The sequence below is a fragment of the Hoplias malabaricus genome, chromosome 2 (genome assembly GCF_029633855.1).
Source record: "Hoplias malabaricus isolate fHopMal1 chromosome 2, fHopMal1.hap1, whole genome shotgun sequence".
NCBI lineage: Eukaryota > Metazoa > Chordata > Actinopteri > Characiformes > Erythrinidae > Hoplias > Hoplias malabaricus.
The window spans coordinates 18353550-18374548 of NC_089801.1; the positions used below are offsets into that span (position 1 = coordinate 18353550).

General features: G+C 40.6%; 2 protein-coding genes across 4 annotated transcripts in view; one reads left to right on the top strand and one right to left on the bottom strand.

Moving 5' to 3' along the window:
- Positions 1-14516, top strand: part of arhgap31 (Rho GTPase activating protein 31) — a 32841-nt gene extending 18325 nt beyond the window's left edge. Inside the window, exons 3-12 of one of the 2 annotated variants that reach the window (XM_066658624.1) lie at positions 523-667; positions 2300-2382; positions 2766-2873; positions 3015-3157; positions 4039-4237; positions 4432-4556; positions 6228-6284; positions 6838-7623; positions 8697-8863; positions 10663-14516. In XM_066658624.1, the coding sequence (XP_066514721.1) occupies positions 523-667; positions 2300-2382; positions 2766-2873; positions 3015-3157; positions 4039-4237; positions 4432-4556; positions 6228-6284; positions 6838-7623; positions 8697-8863; positions 10663-12900 (4051 nt within the window). In that variant the 3' untranslated portion in view covers positions 12901-14516. The remainder of the gene's footprint in view (positions 1-522; positions 668-2299; positions 2383-2765; positions 2874-3014; positions 3158-4038; positions 4238-4431; positions 4557-6227; positions 6285-6837; positions 7624-8696; positions 8864-10662) is intronic. The other variant, XM_066658625.1, reaches the window with a different exon arrangement.
- tex55 (testis expressed 55) lies at positions 75-20984 on the bottom strand. Of its 2 annotated transcripts, XM_066658626.1 has the most exons (4): positions 20565-20984; positions 18989-19051; positions 15338-16926; positions 14521-14819 (listed from the first exon to the last, which is right to left on the bottom strand). In XM_066658626.1, the coding sequence occupies exons 1-3, from the start codon at positions 20682-20684 to the stop codon at positions 16867-16869; spliced, it is 243 nt and encodes an 80-aa protein (XP_066514723.1). In that variant the 5' UTR covers positions 20685-20984; the 3' UTR covers positions 14521-14819; positions 15338-16866. The 2 variants fall into 2 exon arrangements, with proteins under 2 accessions (XP_066514724.1, XP_066514723.1); XM_066658627.1 differs by lacking the exons at positions 14521-14819; positions 15338-16926 and adding an exon at positions 75-3246.
- Between the last annotated feature and the right edge of the window lie 15 nt (positions 20985-20999).

Consider the following 20999-nt stretch of genomic DNA (forward strand, 5'->3'; position numbering starts at 1 on the left):
GAATGATTTGATTTCCTCTGGTGTATTACACCCTTTTATTATTAGTTTATTGTTCCAAATCTGTACATGGTGAATGTAAAGAACAATATTTATTACCCACAATGCCCTTGTTTTTATACCTCATGCAGATGTACAGGCTCTGCGTATCTCCTGCTTGTGTTCTGTTGGGAGCAGATTCTGATACGCTACTTTTAGCCTATGCTTCATTTAGACGGCTGTGTAGCCCTCGACAGAACCTCGGGACTGAGCTGGATTTCTTGATGAGACAAATGAGCGAGGTTTTTGATAGTTATAGTTAAGGTTCTCCAGATGTTTTGTTTTACACAGATCCCCTCTTAATAAGTGTGTGTTAGCAGAAGAAATATGAAAAATGCAACATGCTATAAGCTAATATTACTGGTAAAGAGAATTACTGAATGTTATGGTGGTTTCAATCCTGATGTTGATTTAGTTACAGCTTTAAATGTGATATTTAAAGATGGCTACCGTGTCCTGTGTGTGTGTGTGTGTGTGTGTTTTCAGACAGGAGTTTAGCTCTGAGCTGTGTCCTGACCTCACTAAGGAAGTGTATCTGCAGGATATCCACTGTGTCGGCTCCTTGTGTAAGCTCTACTTCAGGGAACTGCCCAACCCACTGCTGACCTACGAACTCTACAAGAAATTCACTGTGAGTGCGCTGAGCCTGGGGCCGGACACGGTCAGATATGGAGGCACATCACATTCAAAATAGGCTCCATTTTGTCTAGAAGAGGGCTGTCCGAAGTGTGGATGGCACACCAAAATTCACCAGGAAAACAGAACCACAACAAAGAGACAGAACACATTTACAGTAAATGAGTGGGAAAACGTTTAGCATTTAAAATGGCATCTGATTATGAGGAAAGCTGCCATTCAGTTTTTTCCAATTGCTAACAAGCATTTCCCAAAACCTGAGGCACATTTTCTAAACTCTTAACACAGCGACATCACACAAGTCACCAAATAGTTTCTCCTCAAAACCACAGTTTGTTCATTAAACACCAACTTTACATTTTAAAATGTGATCAATACGTTCCCTACATTCACTAACGCTATCAAAACATGGCACCGCCTCCAAATCAAGTCACTCCTTTAAAACTCTAGCACGTGTTTTCAATCCAAGAGGAACATAGAGTCAATCACAGCATGACGACGGTCAAATATTAACAGTATTACGTTCTCTGTGTCAGTGGTTATGGCATCCACTGTAGTTTACAATTCAGTGGCTTTTCCTGGAAACTACAACATTTTTAGCTTGAGTGTCAAAGGAGCGAATGTTTGGTAAAATACATCTACAGTGAATGAGTAGAGGACACTGAAATGATCAACGAAATTATCCAACATACGCCGTTTGGTCCCAAACCTGTGGAAATGAAATAAACAGATAGAAAAAACACAAAAATGCACATTCAGCCCTGATTCAGTCTCACCCTCGTCCAGACGCCATTTTCTCTTTTCTCTCCCTCACTTTTATCTCACTGCTCAGTGGTTTCAGTATCGTTTTCCAGCTGCTGATGTTCCAGAAGTAGCTTTTTTCACAGGTTTACATTAGGTTTCCTGTTCTGTCGCTCTGTGTGTAAGTATTCATTAATGAGACTAAAGATGCATACATTTGTTTTTGGAAAAGCCTGAACGTACAGAAAATGTTGCATTTTGGAAACACGTTAATTTACTGCATATTTTGTGAAAACAACATGAATTGTGTTAATGGTATAGTTCACAACTGACGGATGTTGTGCTAATTGTGTTTAGGGTTTTGAAAATGTGACACAGACTGCACAAAGTGAAACCTGTAATAAAATCAGCCCTAGAGCGCTGTTAAAGTACTCTAGGTGTTTAGCAGTGTATGCATTCTACTCAGTGTAAATATAAACCTTCTTGGTGCATGCCTCTGTCACTGATTTGTTAAAGTATGTTTTATGACAAAATCTAAAGGCCTTCAGTTCAGCTCCTGAAGTCCTAACTAATCTACCTGGATCCAACAGAGGAACAATCCCGACTGGCTTTTTTCTTACAGCTATTTACTTGAGTACCATCTATGTGCCTTATCCGTTTGAGGCCAAGTTTAAACCTAATCTTGATACAGGAGTTTCTCCCTGTGCCCTATTCACTATGTAGTGCACTATTATGGATTTCCACCATTTTGTAGTGGGGTCCATATAAATATAAATATATGTCTGAAATCCTTCACTACCTGAATTCAGTTCACTGTAATAGTGCACTATGTAGTGAGTAGGAAGCCATTTCAAACACAGCATCTATCTTTCTGTTGTGTGTACAGGACGCTATATTGGTGAAAGAGGAACATGAACAACTCCGGAACATTCAGAGCGTCATTAAAGAGCTTCCAGACTCTCACTTCAGGTAAATCATCTTCAGATGGGTTTCCATCCACAGCTCACACGTTTTGTTTCTAGATCAGTTTCCACCTCAGGATCCACACACACCCTGAAGGCTCCGCTCATGAATAATGTGATGTGTGTCTCAGAGCATAACGTATGAAGAGGTTAGACTGACCTCAGCCTGTTTAAGCTAGTCGTATAGGTTGCTAGAGAGAAAAAATACTCTCACTGCTTTGTGTTCAGCTGTTACAGGGTGTGTGTTGGTTTTGTTTACAGCTTAAAAAACATACATTTTGTTCGTATTTGTTACAATATTATTAGGAAACACCTGCAGAGTCTTGTAAAATTCACAATTGATTCACTGCTAATGCACTGCCTTTCTTTTGTTTCTCTTATTATTTTTAGAACTCTGGAATACCTGGCCAAGCACCTGGCTCACTTGGCAACTCTCAGCCACCATACTAACATGCACACGAGAAACCTGGCTTTGGTGTGGGCTCCAAACCTTCTCCGGTCAGTATCACGATGCTGTACAAATACTGCTCCGAAGCCTTAGGAGAAATGATATAATCAGCTGATAAATATTCACTGCTACCATTCGGTGTCACGGTGCTGACGTGGTTTTTGTTGTTGTTGCTGTTTTCCTACAAACAGATCTAAAGAGATTGAAGTGTCCTCCTGTAACGGTGATGAGGCATTCTTGGAGGTGCGTGTCCAGCAGTCGGTGGTGGAGTTCATCCTCAATCACACGGAGCAGATCTTTAACCACGGAGAAGTGGTGCCCAAGCCCAAAGAAGGTGAAAACAAGTCCACTGGAGCCATGCGGTTATTCAGTGGTCAATGTCATGCCCACATAAACAGTACCAGGTCTAAACTGGGTCTCTCTCTATGGGAAGAAAAAAAAAACAATGTGAATTACATTTCATAAAAATCGCTTCTGATGAAATGGTTTTCCTCCTTTAAACGATGTAAAAGACTATGTAAAATGTAAGCTACAGGGCCTTTAAACGAGTCGCAGCAACATCTCCATCAACTTTACAGTACATTCAATGACCGCGTCACTGTTTTATTGTTGCGAAAGCACGCTGAGCCCTTTTACACCGCTCACCTGCAGATATTGTGTTGCTGAAAGAAAGAGGCTCTTGGGGGAGGAGGTCTGAACAATAACATGAGAAACGAAGCCAAAAATAAAATGTAAAAACAATGGGCACAGGTCCAGCAGAAAGCAGAAACAGCTCACGGCTGCATATGTGCAACTGTACACAGGCTTAGCACTGACTGTTTTACATCAACAATGGCAACCACTCTTCTATTGAATGACCATATGGACGAGGAAAGCGTGGAGGAAAGAACCAGCGACTTCATACGCTTCGCGACCAAAGGTTTGCGGACACCTGCTCGTCCAGCCTATCATCTGAAATGAAGGGTATTCACAGAGAACACCCTGCAGTGATGATATCTCCTCTCCTGGGAAGGTTTAGACAAGATGCTAAAGCATTGCTGTGAGGATTTGATGGTGCTGATGTTGTTTGATAAGTTCTGGCACTGCAGCTTTTCATCTCTGAAGAATACAGTTCCACAACTGTTCTACAGCTCAGTGCTGGGGGGCTTTATACCTCTCTAGTCCATGTGCAGTGATTTCAATAATACATGTGTGTGTGTGTGTGTGTGTGTCCAGGAGCAGCTGTGCTGTGTGGGGAGAAGTACGCCACTCTGCCGGCAGGGTGTGGACCAATGAAATTGATGAGCTTAGAGGAAGCACAGGCTCGTTCTCTGAGTCCCAATCATCCAGCTCTGAGAGAACGGCAACGAGAAAACAGCCTCCCAGACACCAGCACCACAGCCATGTACCACACTGTCATCGAGCTGGAGACCAAGTACACACACACACACACACACACACACACACACAAGGTGGCATCATCTACCACCATAGACCCATATACAGTCAAATGCAAAGATTTGGGGACTTGTGTCCTATACAGAGAAAAGCAGAGCTACAAATGGTTTTGCTGAAAATAAGACTTTCTATCTTTATTTTGATTTTATCTTTCACCTTGTGTTGTAAAAGAAGGAAGTTTTCTGGAAAGTCAAAGAAGTGGAAGGCCATCTTCAGCTTGGGGAGATCCGTCACCGACGCTAAAGGCAAACTGAGTCGCAACGGGAGTGTGTTCATGAGAGGACAGAACATCTCAGGTACAGAGTGTGTGTGTGTGTGTCCGATCCACAGATTGTAGAGACATGTCCTTCACTGTGCATTACTTCCAGAATGCAAGGAAAGCAAATATACAACACCTGACACAGTCTGGCTAAAACACAGGGCAGCCAGGCTTAGGGTTAATGGTTAGAAAAGAGGGCTTGGGGCTGAAAGGTTGTTGGTTCGATTCCCACGAGCGACAGGAAAACTGGGGGTGGTGGGAGTGAAGGAACAGCACTGTCCTCCTCCTCAGTCCAAAGCTGAGGGGCCCTTGAGCTACAACTGCTCCCCATGCGCCGGGTACGACTACCCCCCACCTCTGGGTGTGTGTTCACAGTCCCTAATTCACTAGTGTGTGTGTGTGTTCACTGCCACAGTTGTGTGGCAATGCACATTGTACAGTGACAAATAATTGCACCTTACATAAGAATATAAAAGGCTTATTCCTTTAGTGATGTTTATGAGAAGTGTCCTGAGAGGCTTACGCAGACCTTATTCAAAATGGTAGATAATATATAATCAGTCCTAGATGTGGCACAATTCATATCCTGCACTAATTACGTAATTGTACATGCTACATAACTCATAACAGTGAGTGGGAAGTGAGTAATTCATTTTGGTTACTGAATCGATTCTTATTAGACACTGAATGGGTTTTAAGGGTTAACCCTGGAAGATCTCTCACATGTCACAGCGATATCTATCCAGCGCATACATCTCTGAATTTATTACCTTGCCTATTCTAACGCATGAAAACAAAGACTTGAAAAGAAACCTGTATCCCAATCATCATAAACCATTTTCACTTTAAAAACTCCTTTTGACCTCTGCCTCTTTACGGTGAGTTTAATTTTGCGCAGATTTTAATTAATCAGGTTGCTCTCCACAGTCGGAGGCAGACTAAAGCCTGTTTTTTGTAGCGGTTTCTATTCACTGTTAATGAATTTCTCGCTGCTGGAGCTTCAGGGTCATTCTATAGATAAAAAAAAAAAAAAACACGTAAGCACTTCGCAAAATACAGGACACATCATTAAGGAGGATATAATATGGAAATAACCTAATGAGAATATTCAGTTAAACATGAATGTACCTTACGTTTATTAACACAGCGCCTCGGTCTTAACCATCGCTCTTTGGCCTTTATTATCTTTATCATTAATGTAACTCTTAATATTAAAAAACTTATATTATTATTAGGTATTATTACAAATTATTGTAGGAGAGGGGTTTTTAAATTAAATGTTTTTTTATAATTCTTATTATATTCTTTTAAAATTTTTATTTCAGTATTATTTTACAATTTAATACCACCGTACCCATATGACACAGATGTACAAACATTTATTCAAGTTCAAAATCATTCATCTGTGGCCACTTGGGAAAATATTTAAAAGTAAAATGTTTAAAGGCTAAATTTAAAGCTTTTATTTGTTCATGAAGCAGTGGGCAGTGGCAATGAAAGAGAAGAAAAACTGAGTAATTCCTGAGTAAAACTAAAGTCTGTTTTGCTGCTGAATCTAAAATAAAGAGAACTTTCCTAAATTAAAATATAAAGAAATTATAGTAAATTATAATTAAAAGTAAGAATATTAGTTTCTTTATTTGTTGTGTATTAAATCTTTTTCCAAATTGTGTGAACGTTGTTTTCTATTTTATTTTTTCATCCACAGAAAAGACTGGGATCCGTCCTTCCAAGAGTATGGACTCCATCTGTTCTCTACCAACAGGTGGGGCTATAGAGCCATAAACCATCTCTCTCTCTCTCTCTCTCTCTCTCTCTCTCTCTCTCTCTCTCTCTCTCTCAGACAGATGGAGTGTGTATTTAACCTGCTGTGTTAAATACAGGCTCCATTCTCTCAGAGCTGAAATATCTGCTCGAGCGTACGCCACTGAGGAAAAAAAAACTGATTCAGAATTCACTGATCTTTAACTAACAGCTGAAAAGTGGCAGGTCCTCAGTTTTGTTCCTAATTTCTCGCCTAAATTTCGCATTTATAAATAGTTCACCTGCAGCTACAGTGACGTGCATAAGTTTGAACACCTCCAAACCACAGTGTGATATTTTTCTTTACTAAGTGAAAATAAGTTACTCTACAGTGGTACACACTGTTTTAATGCGGTTTGACACATTTAATAATAAAAGGCAAAGAAAACACACTGAATTAATTCTCTTTTTAATTTATTTCACTAGGATTTCCCTTGTCATTTTCATATGAATCCCTCAAACTCTTAAAGAAACCTTAAGTGTTATTAATTCTGTCTCCCTCCTATTGCACTCAGATGAGGACAGAGCAGCATCCGCTGTTGGAACCAACGGTTTTGTGGCCCCAGCGACGAGATCCAGAACTCTGGGGTCAGACATAAACTATGACCCGAGCGAGCCGGATCCAAGATGGGAGTTTGATCTGAGGAGAGCCAGAAACTCAAACGCTTTGACCTCATCTCTTCCTCATCCTCCTCCTGCTCCTTCGTCTCCGCTGCAGAAGGCCGTTCCCGAGCAGCTGAAGGTTTTCAAAGGCGATGATCTGGGCCCCTACCAGCCCACTTCTCCTAAAAACCGCCGGATGTTTTATCATAGCTCCGCCCACAATGGGTCCACATCCAGGCCTTCTTTTCCAGGGAGCCTCTTCCCACTGGAGTCATCTCCGAGACATCAGCGGAAAGCTGTGAACATCTCGGAGCCATTCGATGTGTCTGTGCCGCTGCGAGTGTCCGCCGTGATCAGCTCCAACAGCACCCCCTGCAGGGCCCCAGGGAAAGAACGAGATCGGCCTTTGGGAGATCGTTCTTTCCTGAAGCCGCTGGAAGCCGGACCCCCGGAACCCCACCGCAGTGAGAGCCTGGGAAGCACTGGGTTCAGAGATCTGGCCCCGGGAAGTTTGGGTGTACGAGACAGAGATGGAGTTCTAGGGGGAAGCTCTGGAAGCATCGGGTACCAGCTCAGCGACAGCAGTGCCAGCAGTGGGTTCAGTCTCTATAGCAACAGCTCCATCCCAGTGGAGAAGGAGGAGAATCCAGCAGTGGAGAAAGGCACCAGGGATGTACCCCCAGACAAACTGGCACAGAGTAAGACCACTGGACTGTGGGTGTCTTGTTTTATATTTTATAAAGAACAGTAATAATTAAGACAACATGGACGTGTGTGTATAACATAAACACAACACACAGTACATAAATTAGTAATATATGTGTTGGGTATACAGTCCAATTTTGGGAAAGTGACATTTTTTTTAAAGCCTTCTCGCCATCCTTTGTTGTTTATTAAGAGTTTATAAGAATCAGAAGCCTGAGACAGCGGAGGTGAATTCGGAGCAGTTCTGGGGCGGTTTTGCTGTGGCCATGTAAGATGGACCCCCCACCCGTCGCTCAGCAGGAGAAAACAATCACGGAAGAGAGGGAGGGGAAAGAATGGTGCTGGAAAACTGAAGGGAAAGGGGAGGATTTATAGGGGGTGGAATAAAAAGGAAGAGCAGGTTTAGATGTGGCCCTCTGGCCAAACTTAATTATTTCATAACTACAATGATGGATTTTTGTTTTTGTGTCTGCAAGAAAAATAGTTTTTCTTATTTCTGGAGGCTTGTAGAGATTTTTCTAAGATTCCAGATTATAATATTTATCATTAAAAAAATAGGATCTCCCCAGTTGTAGTTCCTACATCTTCCCAGAAGGGCTGTCCACTCGTGTGGAACTGACGTAGGACAGTAATCAACATTAGCTCACACACCTTCTCCAGCATTGGCAGAGAGGTCTAGAAAATGTATGCTCTGACTGTGTGTGTGTGTGTGTGTGTGTGAGAGAGAGAGAGAGAGAGAGAGAGTGAGTACAGATGTAATCCTCCATTTATGGAAAATGTGTTTACAACAATTATTCCTGTTCCAAAATTGATTTTTCTCATTCGAATGAGTTTCCCGTGAGCCCCCTGCCTCAGAAAATCTACAGTAAACAATGTTTGTCATTTTGAAGACTACAGAAACATTTGTCTATTCAAACAAACCCACAAGCGTTCCGATAGCCTTAAACAAATCTTCAATCTGTTGAGAATGTAGAGCTCTAATGATGAATCTCCTTCTCTCTCTCTCTCTGTCTCTTTTTCTCTCTCACTCTCTCCCCCTCTCGCTATTTTTCTCTCACTCTTTAAGACAAAGATGTGGAGGTGAAGGAATTTCTTGCGAGTGTAGAAGCGCCTGATAATTTGACGTCATCTCAGCCTAAAGCTACAGAGACTCAGGAAAAGAGAAAATCCTCTGGGAAAGAACTGGACACAGCGGCGGTGCGGCTCAATGAGCCCAAAAAGCTGGACCAACTGGTAAGAGTGTGAGAAGTGTTCATACTAAATTTAGCCCCTTTCACATATGACCTACGGAGAAACTCCATAAAAACCCTGGAGTACCGGGTCTGGAGATGATGTCCTCTCACACATGTAGCACATAGAGGGTGCAGATTTTCTATGTCAGAGCCGTTCTCCGTGCTTTAGGTGTGGGGCAGTATCTGTGCAACCCTTATAGGAGATACTCCGGGACATTAGAGGCTCTTTTCACACATGCACTGGCTTAGACTTTACCCAGAGTATTTACAAGAGCGCTAGTGGGATAAAGTCATCGTAAAGTCCGGGACAAATGTTTGTGTTTACACACATACCTCCTCCAGGTAAACTAGAACATTTCTGGGTTACTACGCATATAAGGCTTTAGAAAAGGGCCCTTTTATTTCTGTTCTACAACCTAAATTACATTAGTCTAGTGAAAGTCTGTGTGCTAGTGACATGAGTTGAGACTAGAACCTTCTAAAGGTTGTGGTCAGAAGGAGGTAGGTCTGAATCGAATCTTTTAGAAACAACAGTTTGATATTGTTCCAATATCTCCATAATTGTAGCTATAAATACTAGCAAACCTCAGTGTAACAGTATCCTTGCAGTGCCTTTACATGTTGCTGCCTTCTCAAATGCAGTTTACATAGAGGTAGCTTCATGTCAAAATGGTGCCTACTGAGGCATTAACTGAGACAGCGTAGACAGCAAGGCACCGAGGTCTCAGACTGTAGCTGCGTTCCAAAGCGAAAGGCTGCAGCAGGACTGTCCTATGAAGACTCCTTCTTAGTAACTTAAGGGAGGGTCTAAAGAGGCTGCGTCGTGACGTCACTGGAAAGGTCTGATCTGCCTCAAAGTATGATGAAGTTAAAATAGATTGTATTTACTTATTAATTATTACTAATTTACTATAATTAATTATTTTCCTGCAACATAATACTGTTTAAAAATGTGCTTACAACTCAAAAATTTAACTAAAACATTGACATTTCAACTGAGATTATATTAACTGAGTAATATTAACTGAGAAATATTACTAAATAAAATATATGCTTTTGTACTGTAATATGCCAATACATTTCTTGATTAAATATAGAGACAAATATTGTAATTAATCAAATATTTTACACTTTAAAAGGCAGACAAACTCTGCCCCTGAAACTTCGTTTTTCACTGCGTCTTATTTATTTTCTCCTTTGTGCCGTATATTCAAAGGAAATTGTGGGTAACTGAGGGCCATGAAGGATACGTCTGTTGAATCCTTGAAATGGCTCCAAACTTAGGCTGCATTTCTCAGCTGTACACAAAGGGTCCTTCCCATTGGAACAGCCTTTTATGATGCAGTGGTCGAGAAACACAGCCGAGCTCGGCCACAGCCTAGGATTTGGAACGCAGCTTGTTTCAAACACAACCATGGTCTTTTCCTCCTGGGCACCTGGACTGAACAATGACACTCTGGGGATTGGTTCAGTCCTGCTCTAGTTCCCTCCTGGCTCCACCTCTAGCAACTACACACACCTGCCATTACTCTAGGACTCCTTTAAAACCCCTTTCTCCGAGGCTTGGCTGGTGAAGTTGTTTCGATCCCTCACTTCGCTGTGTGTTTGTCTGTCTGTGTTCTGACCCCAGCATGTCCTGACTATGATTTCAAGCATAACCCTAATAAATCTTCACAGCACATGTATCCTGCCCACATGCATCAAATGTCACAACTACCATGCTAACACCATTTGTACTAATTATATTTAAAAAAAAAAAACAGACTGCCAAACTAACATGCCATTTACTGTGTTTATTAGGACATTACTGCAATCAATCAGGAGCTGTGGCCAAATATTCATCACCAGCTCCAGATCACGGAACCTGAGACAAATGCACTGGAAGATCAGCTCAAAGCTAGTGGCTCTATGACCAAAATTGCAGAAAATGATGGTGCTCACAAGTTTAATGCTCAAGCTAAAAGAAGAAGCAGTTTACCTACTCACCCAGTGTCTTTGAAGGGACACTTCACAGATGTGACCAAAGGTCTACTGGTGGATCATGCTGGTGCTACTGTTTTTAACCCAAAGCTGGGGCCTTCACCAGTAAGACAATCAAAGGACGACGCTGGCTGGAATTACCTGGACAGTGCTCGGGTTGAAAAGGATCACAAGAGCTTGGGTTCTTTTGAATCACTGGACATAATGGCGAAGAAGCTGCAACTCTCACCATTCTTTCATTTAAAGGAGACGGATATTCTTCAAGATGCTGAGCCGTGGCCTTCCGGTGAAGATGCTAGTATTCATTCAGTGAAGGAAAGTGAGGTCATTGTTACGGGAGAATCATCTGCTTCTAGTGGCAGTCTTGAAAGCCCTGCTTTCCCCACAAACATAAATGTGCGTGTGCCAAAAGTAGACAGCCACAAAAAGGAGGTGAGAAAGACTAGCACTGTCAGTGTTGATCTAACAGCCAAAGTAAAAGGAAGTATGAAGAGGCTCTCAGAGTGTTTGGATGAAAGACGTCTCACCGTAGAAATTTCACATCATGAGGACGAGGACATGTGGGGGAGTCACTTGGCTGGACTGGACCAGGTGGAGCCTTGGGAAGACTTGAGCACTGCCAAACAGTGGGTCACAAGCCCACTCCACTCGCCAAAACTGGAAGATCTTTTCCCCTTGCTGAAAACTCCAGGGTCAGCTCCGGTAGCTGAAAGCAAATCATCTACTGAGCCAAGAATTGATCAAGGCAGGAAGGAGGTAAAGGAGGAATCTCTCCAGGTTTCATCTGAAGGAAATGCTGCTATGACCAAAGAATTTGATCCTGCCCCGATTGGTCCATCTGCCAAAGCCAAAGAGCCAGAAGTGGATGAATGTAATCATGCAAAGATTACAGAGCTTTTTCTTGGTGCTAACTTTGAAGGAATTGGAGAGAAAACAGAGGCTAAGCCTGAAACTCAGCAACTTGCTCAGTTCAAGACCACCACCCAGGAAGAGACCACCAGAATGCCAAAGAGAAACACTGGTGCTCCAAAGCAGAAGAGTTCCGTCTCATCCCAAAGATTTCACAGGCAGATATCCCATGAGCCGTGCATTGCAGAGAGGAATGAGGAAAACATTGCTCCGAAACACAGACCGTATTCCCTGAACCTGGATCTGGGACACCGGTACATCAGGGACATCTCAAATCGGCAGAACCTTGATCTCACAGATTCTTCCCCTTCACAAAGAGGGGCAGTAACACCATCAGGAACAAAGCTTGATGGGCTGTCTCTGGAACTTGAAATGTTCCTGAAAGATCGGCAAGCACCCATGCGCCGAAACTCTGCACCCGTTAGTGTGTCTTCTGTTCGCACTGCGTTCATGATAAAGACTTGTCAAGCAAAGGCTGTGCCCGTTATACCTCCGAAAATTCAGTACAGCCACATACCCCATCCGGTTCTCGAGAAGGGTTCAGGGGATCAGGAGAAAATCAGAAATGGACCTGAAAAGGAACCTGAGAAGATCAAGGTGGACAAAGCAGATTCTGTACCTCCTCTCCAGGTGGTCAAAGACTGCAAAGAGGAAAGGGAAAACTGCAAACCCATCTCACGGATCCAAAGGCAGGCGTCTATTGAAAGACCCACAGAGATTTGCAAGCCATTAACCACCCCAGATCCTCCAGTACTTAGAAGGAAGCGTTCTGCTAATGGGGAATCCTTCAAGGAATGTCCAAGACCAGAAAGATCCACCTTGCTACAAAGATCTTCCTTCCGCAATCGCCCAAGACCTCAAAGCCTCATCCTCTTCAGCCCTCCCTTCCCTATCATGGACTATCATCCTGTGGGAGAGGATGGCAAACTTGCCCTTTCACCCATCAAGAGTCCGACTGAAACCTCCCCTCTTGATGTCTTCACTAAGGAACTGACGGAAAACCTCAAAACACCAGATGGGGTCACTCTACGAAATAAAATGACTTTGCCTAAGAGTGGACAGAGGCTGGAGACATCTACAAGCTGCTTCTACCAGCCCCAGAGGAGATCTATGATATTTGACAGTAGGAGCAACCGGCAGATTGAGTGATCTGTCCATGATAGCCATGAAGACTTTCGCCTCTTAGCCAGCTCCACCAGCATCTGATTGCTGATAGAAATGTGTTTTGACCCTGTGTTTTACTCACGCTGACGGAACATTCCTGAATTACACTGTGCCATTCAGCGCTATCAATGTTACGCCATATTTCCAAAAGTTTGTAGACAACCTTTATAATGAGCGAATGTGGCTCTTTTAAAGTGCTCACACATCATGGAGTGTAATCTCCACAGAAATGCACTGAACGTGGAAAAGAAGCTGCTGCACATGAGCCTGAGGTTGCCATGTCCTATGCCAGATGTGGGCTAGGATACTGCTCACTGGGCTGTGTAGCAGTGGGATTGTTTTCTGGAGAGATGGAACTCCATCCAATAGGTTTGGGATGAGCGAGATTGGAGTTGGGTTGGGATCATCCAAAATCAGTGCAAGGTTTTGTTTTAAATGCCATCATATTCTCACAGCAGTGTTCCAACATCTCTGTAATGCCTTCTCGGAAGAGTGAAGAGGGGAACCTACCTACTAACTGCCCTTCATTTAATAAGAAACGTAGGGTAAATGGGTGTATTCAAAATTTGGGACTTGCTGGATGTACAGCGTGGTGTAAAATGCTGCTGTTGTTAAGGGAAAAGCCATATTTACCGCCTTTAAAAGAAAAACAACTAAAAATCTTAGGGATTCTGTGTTAAAAAGCTTTACATTTTGGCTCATTTCATCATAAACCAGCAAAGGATGTTCCACTGCAATCAGATATATGCAGAAATTAGTACATGAATCAAATAATCCCCAGGGCTTGCTGATCAGATGTCTGGATAGTATTAAATCCCGCAACGTGGGTATTTCATTTCCATTTCATATCCATTTCAGGGATTGTTGTCTGGGAGCCAAAATGCAATTGGATGACTTTTGAACAAATGTTCCCTGCAGGTTATTACAGAGAATGACGAACGTTCGCCACTCAGAAAGGAAAAGGCAAAAACATATCTACCTATAGTGTTATGTTGTGTGTGTGTGTGTGTGTTTAGAAGACAGAAAACTGGGGAGAGAGAAAGGGGATATTTTAAAGCCATATAACATTTGTCTAACTTAGATTTTTTTTTGTATTTTCTTTTTTTTCTCTTTTATGTTTTCACCACTGTATATATAATTTCTTTAAAAATACTATACGTCAATTCAGGAGACACCTAGTGTTACAATAATGTTGCAGTTATATTTGAATATTGTGTTGATGCACAATATTTAAACACTTAGTGACTGCCTAAAAGATGCTCTGTGCGTGCTCATGGTATTGAGCTACACTTATTTTCTTTTATTATTCATGATACTGTTATTGTTATTGTTGCTGCTTTATTTAGCTTTGAATATTTAGTCTGCGAGGTGTATTAAAAAAGCAGAGCTTTAACTTAAATGGACGTCATGCCCTCATGGCTCCCACAGTCAACTCAGTGTTCAAAACTCTGATTATGAAGATCTGTACAAAAAAAAAACTGCCTGGTAATTCAGCTGATGTATTTATTTATGCCATTAGTGCCTAGTGAAATGGCCCGTTCTTACTTTGTGGAAACGGTTTCCGGATTTGGATAAAACAGCTCATTTACAAGAGGAAAATCTACATTTGGATACTTCGGATGTTTCTTTAAGGAACTGATGTTGTTTGTGTGCAGTATATGAAGGGAAATTAAGTTGGGCCTCTGCTGAGATGAGGTTGTTTGGGTCAGGTGTTTGGTGTCTGAATGGATTCACATGGTTCTGGAATGAAAATGGCTGACAAGAAAAGTCGAATGAAGTGACATTTTCGCAGACAGAGAGAAAGCACACCTTTCCTCCAAAATGTACATTATATAAATGTTCTTGTACTGAGATAAAGGAAAAGAAATTGTATGTTGTCAAGAGCTGTAACCAAAGAAAACTAACTTTGTAATCTATTTTTTTTTTGTATTTCTCAAAGTGGATTTATTATATGCCTCCGATATATGAAGACAATAAATACACTTAATATGTACGGTATGTAAATTGTCCCTGTGTTAAAAATAAAGCTAAATATAAACACGCACCTACAGACAGCACTGTGCAAGGACCAGAGACCAGATCTCATTTCATTTTCAATTAAAACAGCCACTGAGTGTGTGCTATTTATTGTTCAAGGAGTATTTTTGAGGAGATTAAAAATTAATAAAACACTCACACGGGGAAGGCAAAAGTAAAAGGAAGAGAAGTGAAAGCAGAGTTTCCAAAAACGTTTATGAGATATAAAGAAAACTATATCCTAACTACAGTGTAAGAACAATGAGTTGTCACCATCACTAAAGCTATGAGAGATGAGAATATCTGCCTCATGTCAGATCTAAACATGTCAATAGCTGTTTGATTTTATCCATCCACTGTGAGAATATCAGATCAGTGCTAATGGTCTGAAAGAATGTGGAGCTACAGAGAAGAGGCACATTTTGACAAAAGGAAATAGACACAAAAGAATACAATGAAAAGCTGCTGGCATCTTGCAAAAATAAATTGGGCCGAAGCTTCAGAGCCCAGATTTCAGTGCCTCTGAATGGGTCTGGGAGTGATTTATATCAGGAGAATGTGCAACCAACTTCTGAGACTGAACTTTGAAAGTGTGGCTGTATCCTTGTGAAAAGGAGCTATAGCAGCTCTGATGGTTAGGAACCATTAATGAGATTTAATGGCTGTTTTCGTCTACCCTTTGCCAAAAAGTATTATTTTTTAGTTTAAAAATCTATACATATTTGTTGAGGCTTGTGTCATATTTCTGCTTAAAATGTTTTATTAAAATGACTTGTCCTCACTGGCTATTTTGATTGGAAATTAAATAAATGACTTTTGCACAATACTGTATTTACGACACAGTGGTCCAAGGACATCATCGGAAACAATTGTAGCTTGTTTATTTGCTGTTGTATTAAGAGGAGATCTAATCGTTTACATGTTTTTGTTGAGAGATTAGTTTCTCTGTTTGCGTATTAATGCAGCATAAAGATGCGTGAATGGTGTTTTGCAAACAAACAGAGGAAATGACAATGAGAAAGTGGGGGGAAGCAGGCAAACTTCCAAATCAATCAAATGTAAATCTGTGACAGACATTCATTCCGGGATTCAATTAAGGAGCGACAGCTTTGATGAGAGGAAAACAGTGGAATTATTAAAAAAGTTAAATTGCATATCCTTCTTATTTGTCGAGCCAGACGCCGGAACAATGACCACTGGGCTTTATTAAGATTTATCATGGTTCGAAATGAAGGGTAGATGGTCAGAATTCACTTACTGGGCCCTTGTTCTAAGCTTACGGCCCAAAATACATTTCTGATTCTGGCTTAATGCAGCAGGACTGACAGACGTGTCTCTGTTTTAGCCCCATGTTTTTTGGCTCCCCTTAAATCAGAGAGAAAGGATGTACTTAAGCGGGCTTTATGTGTCACAGCTGAAACAGCAGATGCAGCTTCAAAGCCAAGGATGATGACCAGAGTGATACACTGAAAGAAGAACCTACTACAAACAAAGACTTCCTTTACTTTTGCAGCCAAAAGCCCTCATGCAAATTTGAATACAGTGTGGGAGCCAGCTTTTCTCTTCCATTTTTTTATGGCAAATGTACAGCCGTTTTCTTACTACAAAACTACTTTCATCATACTCAGAGAATAGAATCTGTTTCTCCCCTCACCTGGATGCCAAATTCAAGCACCCTGCTGCAATAAAATACACACAAAAAGATGTGCCTTGGCTCTAGATCTTTTTTATAACTCCTGCAAATGTATTTTTCCCTTTTTCCCAGTTCAGAAATGAAACCATGCCTTCTTTGAAGCTCCGCAACAAGTGCCATTTGGCTCCTTCGATGCAAATGCGAACAGGACTAAATTTCTCGGCTCTTAAAGAGAAGGTGCTGTGATGGGATGAAAATACGAAAATGACAGGGTTTGCATGATCTTCAATGTGGTGAGAAACCTATTCAGATTTCTCCGCTTTAATGTTGGACTCGTCCCGAGATCTAATCTTCTTCTGGACCTAGAGAGATGGTAAAAATATTTCATTCCCCTTAAAAATGTGGTTCTCAACTAATATTTTACATCAAGCATAGAGTTAAAATCCTAAGGTATTTGATACATACACAAGGGGTTTCAGTACGTTCTCGGTATAGGAATGAAATAAATATGATGTGATCACCATTAACTTACAGTATACACAGTACTGTGCAAAAGGTTCCGGCACCAGAGACTGAGATTTAAAAAGCTATTTATCTGCGCAGTAAGTGTTTATTTGATAAAAACAAACAGACAAACAACAAACAACACCCAACATTAGAATAAACCCCATCACATTACTCTAGTGTGATACTCCGTGTGTGAATGTGTTGTTTAAATTTGTCCAAATCTCTCTTAGTTAGTTTTAATGGTGTGTTTCATATTATTATTTGTTTGTGTTTACTGTGATTATATATAACTTTATACCAGCCCCACACTCACTGAGGAGGCATTAGTTTAAATATAGATCATTACCTTAGGGGCTGAAGACCTCTGCACAGTGCTCTACATTTATCAGATCTAGGGATTGCTTCATACACACACACACACATTTTCAACTTCTATACATTTGTTAGATCTACACACTTAAAAAGGATGATCCTTCAAGGGTTCTTTATTAAAGTAAATAGTTCTATATAGAACCCTGAACACTTGAAGGACCTTTTTCATGATTAACAGGTTCTTTGCATCATGAAAGTGTTCTACTGTTTGAGGGAGAACATCCTATAGATGGTCCTTTATAGCAGCTTTTAGAAAAGGTTCTATACGGCACCAAAAACGGTTCCTCTATTGTATCAAGCTTGACATTGTAACAAAAGAAGAATCGTTTTTATTGCCATATAGAACCATCTATAACACATTCTCCATCAATGTGAAGAACCCCTTCATGATGCAATGAACCTTTTAAGCTTGTAGCAAAAGACTTTTCAATTCCCTGAATAAAATACATTGCTTTTCCTGGAAAAAATGATCATTTATGGCTCTCATCAGAAAGCCTCTTTCCTCTGAGATGTTCCTTCAGATTGTGGAGCAGGTAAAAACCCCTCGGGTCTGAGACTGGGACTGAGTCAGGGGCTGTAGTGGAGGAATAATGTCCTGGAGTCCACAGTCACACACACAGTGCCAGGCTCCAGTTTCCTCAACACACCTGTGCTACTCAGAACGGTTTAGTTTCCACAGAGATTCAACAAAAACTAATGACGGAAACGAGCTCATGTTTTCTTTATATTCTTCACAGTGTCACTGCCCAGAACCGTTATCAAAACACCTGCAGGATTAGGAGATTATATCCACACCCACAACCTACTGAACACCCCTCGTACATGTATATACACAGAGGCGTGGAGCCCTAAACACATCCTGCAGTGTTGGTATTGTGAATGGGGGAGTAGTTTAATTTCCTTCATCAGTCCTGAGTGAGTGAGCTGAGGTCAGTGTCTCTCAGAACAGGAACCGACTCCTGAAGTGTGGACCACTCGTCTATCTACGGATAATTCTGGTCTATGATAAAAATCCAAATCCCCAGAGTCACAAAGCGGCATGTGCACTAAACATCATCACATCACACTGAAGAAAGAGGATTAGTGACTGAATATGAACTGTGAAATATTAAAACGCCGGGTCCTTTACTCACGGATAGACGGAGTGCAAGGGAAATATTTGAGAACACTAAGGAAAGTAAATATCCATCAGCGCCTGAGTAAAAGGAACTAGTTTGTATGCCCCTCTGTATATATACAGTATACCATACTGGCTGTTTCTACAATATTCAGCATTAACTTTAAAAATAAAACATGAATCATTTCACTCCTCTCCTATAAAACAGGAATATAGTCAATCAGAACCCGCAGACACATGTGGTCAGTGTTTCAGACACATAACTAAACACAGACCTGCACTAAAATACTGCACTGTGGAGATTTTCCATCTTTCAAAATGCTTTTTAATCTAAGATGAGGCTAAATGTCTGAGAAACACACACACACACACACACACACACAGACGGCCATTCTTTTATGGCTCATCCTTGTTTTTTAAAAACATACCTGCTCAAAAATGAACTGCAGGGGGTCGTCTGGCCTGTCATAAATCAGATTCTCTGTGATTTCCTGATAAATAGAGAAAGAGGAAATGAGCCAAGAAATAGCTGAGGCCTTCGCTGTTAGAACAAAACCTTGTATCTCCAAAATGGTGATTTCACAGAAGGTAAAAAGACATTTTAATGAATTTCAGTAGAAGATAATAGAACAAGAATTTATTCAGAAGTCAGTTTTCCAGTGGCTGATTCATTAGTTAAAGAACAGCCGTCATTTCAAATATAATAATAATAATAAAAAACATAATGAAGAGATACACAGTTTTATTCCAGCAGTGAAGATATATAATTCTGTATAAATTTACTGAGGAAAAAATGCTAAATATGCCATAACATTAAATGTTCAATTCCCAAAAGAAAGATGTAAATAAATCCTGCAAATAAACCACGGCATGTAAAATAATAAACATTAAAAAAAATCACTTAGCAAAAGGGCACCACTATTCCACTGTGGTTATATTTCTCTGTCAAATGTCATTAAAGTGAATAGCTATAGTATTTCAGTCTCTCCATAGAGCTATAGCCAATATAGCATGAGCGCTATGTCCTTAGCTTTGCTAATTTGCTTAATACTCATCATAGAGTAAGAGCTGCTGATATGAAATAACATATTTAATATCAACTTCTTAAAGTACAGTGTGTCACCAATTAAATTAATTTAGAAACAATGTATACTACACATAGATATAAAATACACAACACCCAAATTCACAAACGGAATAATAAAAAAGAAATGCAATGGCACTGAATTTTATATTGTGTTTATAGCTGAAGATATAAGCAATTAATATGAAGTGAATGAATGAATAGCGCACACACACACACATACACACACACACACACACACACACGAGTCTTGTCGTTATTACTTTTTCTGTTAATTTTAGCACATATTATCTTTGCTGACAGAAAGAAATAAAACCTAAAAAATGAACATAGCCATAAAACAGACAACGCAATGAGGAGGTATGAGTGACATTAAAATGATACAATGGCACTGAGATACATACACAGAGCTGAGTATAGAGTCAACTGAGATATAGTGTATTTAGGTATCTTGTCAACCCCATGTCACATGAACATTACATATTCTTGATCATTTTCTAAATTAAAATAATTGAATACAGCACAGATGACACACTTAAAAATGTACTGTATCCAGGACATTTGAATTGATTTTTTTGCTTAAAAGTAAAGAAAACCAAATAAAAAATATACAAATAAAAAAAGACAAAAAATAATATGTGACATAACTCCATTAAGGCCTGTGCAGAAGTTAATCAACAGCCTCAGCAAATACATATACATTGTGCTCCAAAATGTACAGAGAAATCCCATATCTAATGTATGTATTTTCCTTAGAAAGCCAAGGAAACATGAAATTAGAAAGTGATAAATAAAAGTATGGTAAACAGCTTGGGTTTTTCCAGGTGTGTGATATTTCTCTGGACTTTAAATAAGCCATTAAGTGCGATAATAAGGTGTGAAAACGTGTAGAAACAACAACTTTACGTGATTTTTCTTACCTGAAATATCTGGAGAATGTTGTGGCTTTCCATGTAACTCACACAGCTCTCATAAGGGTCCACACAGGCCATGGGTTGGTCCACAGTTTCTGTTTTAAACACTTTTTCTGAATCCCCCATTTTGTCAAAGACTGAAATCTCAGAGGTCTTTTTTTTGGCTCTTAAAGGAAAAGGTAAATCACAGAATATACGGTTACACTTAAAAACAGTGGTAGGAGCAGAAGTTTAAAAAAAATTAAGGTTAAGGTGGATTTAAACACTAAAGCCCAGGACTGAGAAGGCAAATCAAAACGCTCTCGGAGCAGTTTAACGCCCTGAGGGTCCAGTTTTCAGGCTTTGAGCTTATTTCAGAGGGTTTAAAGCTAAAGTAGAGGCCGGTTGAGCTCGGGGTGCTCGGCTCGCCCGCCGCTGCTCTGGGGTTTGTTTTGTGTCTGA

Excerpts from the sequence above, each read along its gene's own strand:
- tex55 (XM_066658627.1), bottom strand. The coding sequence starts at position 20,684 with ATGGGGGATTCAGAAAAAGTGTTTAAAACAGAAACTGTGGACCAACCC. Across the intron at positions 19,052-20,564 it reads ACATTCTCCAGATATTTCAG|GAAATCACAGAGAATCTGAT; the intron begins GTAAGAAAAATC and ends TCTATTTATCAG. Across the intron at positions 3,247-18,988 it reads TGCAGTTCATTTTTGAGCAG|AGAGAGACCCAGTTTAGACC; the intron begins GTATGTTTTTAA and ends TTCTTCCCATAG.